This window comes from Plasmodium cynomolgi, chromosome 8 (assembly GCF_000321355.1).
Source record: "Plasmodium cynomolgi strain B DNA, chromosome 8, whole genome shotgun sequence".
Lineage (NCBI taxonomy): Eukaryota > Apicomplexa > Aconoidasida > Haemosporida > Plasmodiidae > Plasmodium > Plasmodium cynomolgi.
Genome location: NC_020401.1, coordinates 1,424,800 through 1,427,210, shown reverse-complemented (window position 1 = coordinate 1,427,210; position 2,411 = coordinate 1,424,800). Strand labels below are relative to the sequence as shown.

Here is a 2,411-nt window from a genome sequence, read left to right as displayed (position 1 = left end):
AGTCCATTTCGCCTGAACAGTGCATATTCCACCTGAATGATGATGCCCATTTCAAGTGAACGCTTCTCACCGTTTCGCTCCTTATAGGCGCTTCCACACAGGGACGAACACGCCGAAGGGACTGGCCCTTCAGCGGAGTGCCGCCTAAGCGAACTAGCGAAATGTGCAAGCGAGGCTTACCAACAGGTGGGTGTGCAGAAAAGGGGAAATTTGCCTGAACAGTGCAGGCGACGTGGCGCAGCTCGGAAATTGTCAAAATGGGGGAAGGCGCCATAACGGAAAAATGTCACCACTGTTGAGTGGCTACACCCATGTAAACACCTCCCCATACACACATACTTACATACACACACGCACACACTTTGCAGGTCATCGAAAACACGGCCTGCGATAGCGTCCAGGAAACCGGACATGACCCACACCATGACACGTACGAAGCATACAATTCGCAATTTGTGTGCGGCGCGGGGGAAGACATTTTCCCCTACGAAAGCTTATCCAACATTGAAGAGGACCGCGCCCGCAACGATAGCAGCCACCGCAACGATAGCAGCCACCACAACGATAGCAGCTACCGCAACGATCGCAACGATCACACCGATCAGATGGGAAAAAAAAAACTGATCAACGAACATCAGATGGCTATGGAGAAGGAGCTCATTTTTCAAAACGAAGTGCTACGTAATGTGCTGAAGAGTTCCCAACACGTGAAGGAGATGCAAAGGGAGCTATTCAACGTGGATGTGCGCGACTTCGTGCCGGTGATTCCCCCGCCGCAGGGGCAGAGCGCGTATTCTCTCAGGAGGGACTATCCCCACCAGGGTGACGAAGCGGGTGACAACATCGAAGGGAATCGCGATTCTCACTATGACGGTCATATGGTCATACGGCATGGAGAAGACCACCAAAGTGCAGACCGCGGCACGCCCAGCGGTAAGGGGATCAAAAGTCCCCTCGCATCGAAGACAAATATGCACCCACCCAGAATAGGCGAAATCAAAGTCAACATAGATGATATAAAAAAAGGCCTACTGTCATACTACTCCAATATTTATTCCTTGGACCATTACGATATAGGGGAAAGAATTAATATATTGAAGTATGGTGAGAAAAATATTTCTGAACATGTTCAGGCGAATTGTTGCTACAAAAAGAGGGAACTCCCTAGAAGGCCTCCTTTTTTGCATTACAATGACGAGTTGCACAACCCTAATTCTTTTACGTCCCAAAGTATGTTGCCTGACTACTACTACAAGGAGGGGGCTAGTCGTTCCAGGGAAGGAAAGGAGAGGTTCCATTTGGGCAGTACCCATTTGGGAAGTACCCATGTGGAGGATGACCACAAAATGGAAGAAACGAATGCCTTCCTAAGTGAATACGATCATGTCGGACAGATCTCCGAGCTGCTCAGCAGCCTGAAGAACAAATGCGCGGACGCGAACTTCAAGGTGCAGAGCCTGACTTCCAAGTTTGACCGGAAGTACGAGAACCCGGACAACCGCTTCTGGGTCCACAACCTGGTTCCGATGGTAAGCGAGTCGGCGGCGACGGGGTAGGAGAAGCCGAAGAGTGGGTGGACCGATTGGCAGGCGAATGTGCAGATGAGCCGCCTACCAGTCTACCAGCCTACCCGCCGACTACGCGGCCCACTTCGCACCCGCCTTTTCCCCCCTCCCGCGCAGCACCTTAGAAAACCGGAGCTCCACAACGAGGACGGAATCAGGAACCACCTGGTCGTGACCTACTCCCAACTGTACAACGAAGCAATGTTGAACAAAAAGAAAATCGCGGCGTTGGAGAAGAAACTACATATACTGAAGCTCCGGGCGAACCTCCCCAGGGGGGGCTACCGGATGGAGACACGCAATGCTCTCTGAGTGGATCCAACTAAGACATGAGATCACTTCACCGGAGGAGCATTCATCAGTAGACAAGCTCATACCTACCACCACATGTCCCCTTGTGAATATGAAATAGGTCGGAAATTCACGTGTGTGCCTCGTTCACCTGGGATGCAGCCAACGGGGTGCTTACAATTGGATTACCCTTCGACGGGAGAAGATGCGCCCGGAAAAGCTGAGCCCAACAATGAATGTCCTTCCCCCCTCCACGTTGAGAAGCATCGCCAAGGGGCAACCTCCATGTTGAGAAGCATCGCCGAGGGACAACCTCCACATGACATAGAAACGAATGATCAAACGGGGTGGTGATCCCCACAGAGCAGCGCACAGGTAGAAGGGCACCGTTATGTGTAATATGACCTGAGGGGTTACCGCTAACACGGAGCAGAAGTGACCATGTCATTATGTCTTCTCCATTTTGGACACGTCCCCGATACGTTTGTCCGTCACTTGAAGCACGACATGTACGATCCCCCCAGCTGTTGCACTCTCTCTCTCTGTCTCTCTCTC

At 51.8% G+C, this 2,411-nt stretch overlaps 1 protein-coding gene across 1 annotated transcript; it reads left to right on the top strand.

The window, feature by feature from the left end:
• Positions 1-283: 283 nt before the first annotated feature.
• On the top strand, positions 284-2,210 carry PCYB_084070 (hypothetical protein; the record flags this gene model as incomplete). Its single annotated transcript, XM_004222145.1, has 3 exons — positions 284-313; positions 369-1,529; positions 2,121-2,210. 3 exons carry the CDS (start codon positions 284-286, stop codon positions 2,208-2,210), a joined length of 1,281 nt encoding a protein of 426 aa, XP_004222193.1.
• Positions 2,211-2,411: the final 201 nt, after the last annotated feature.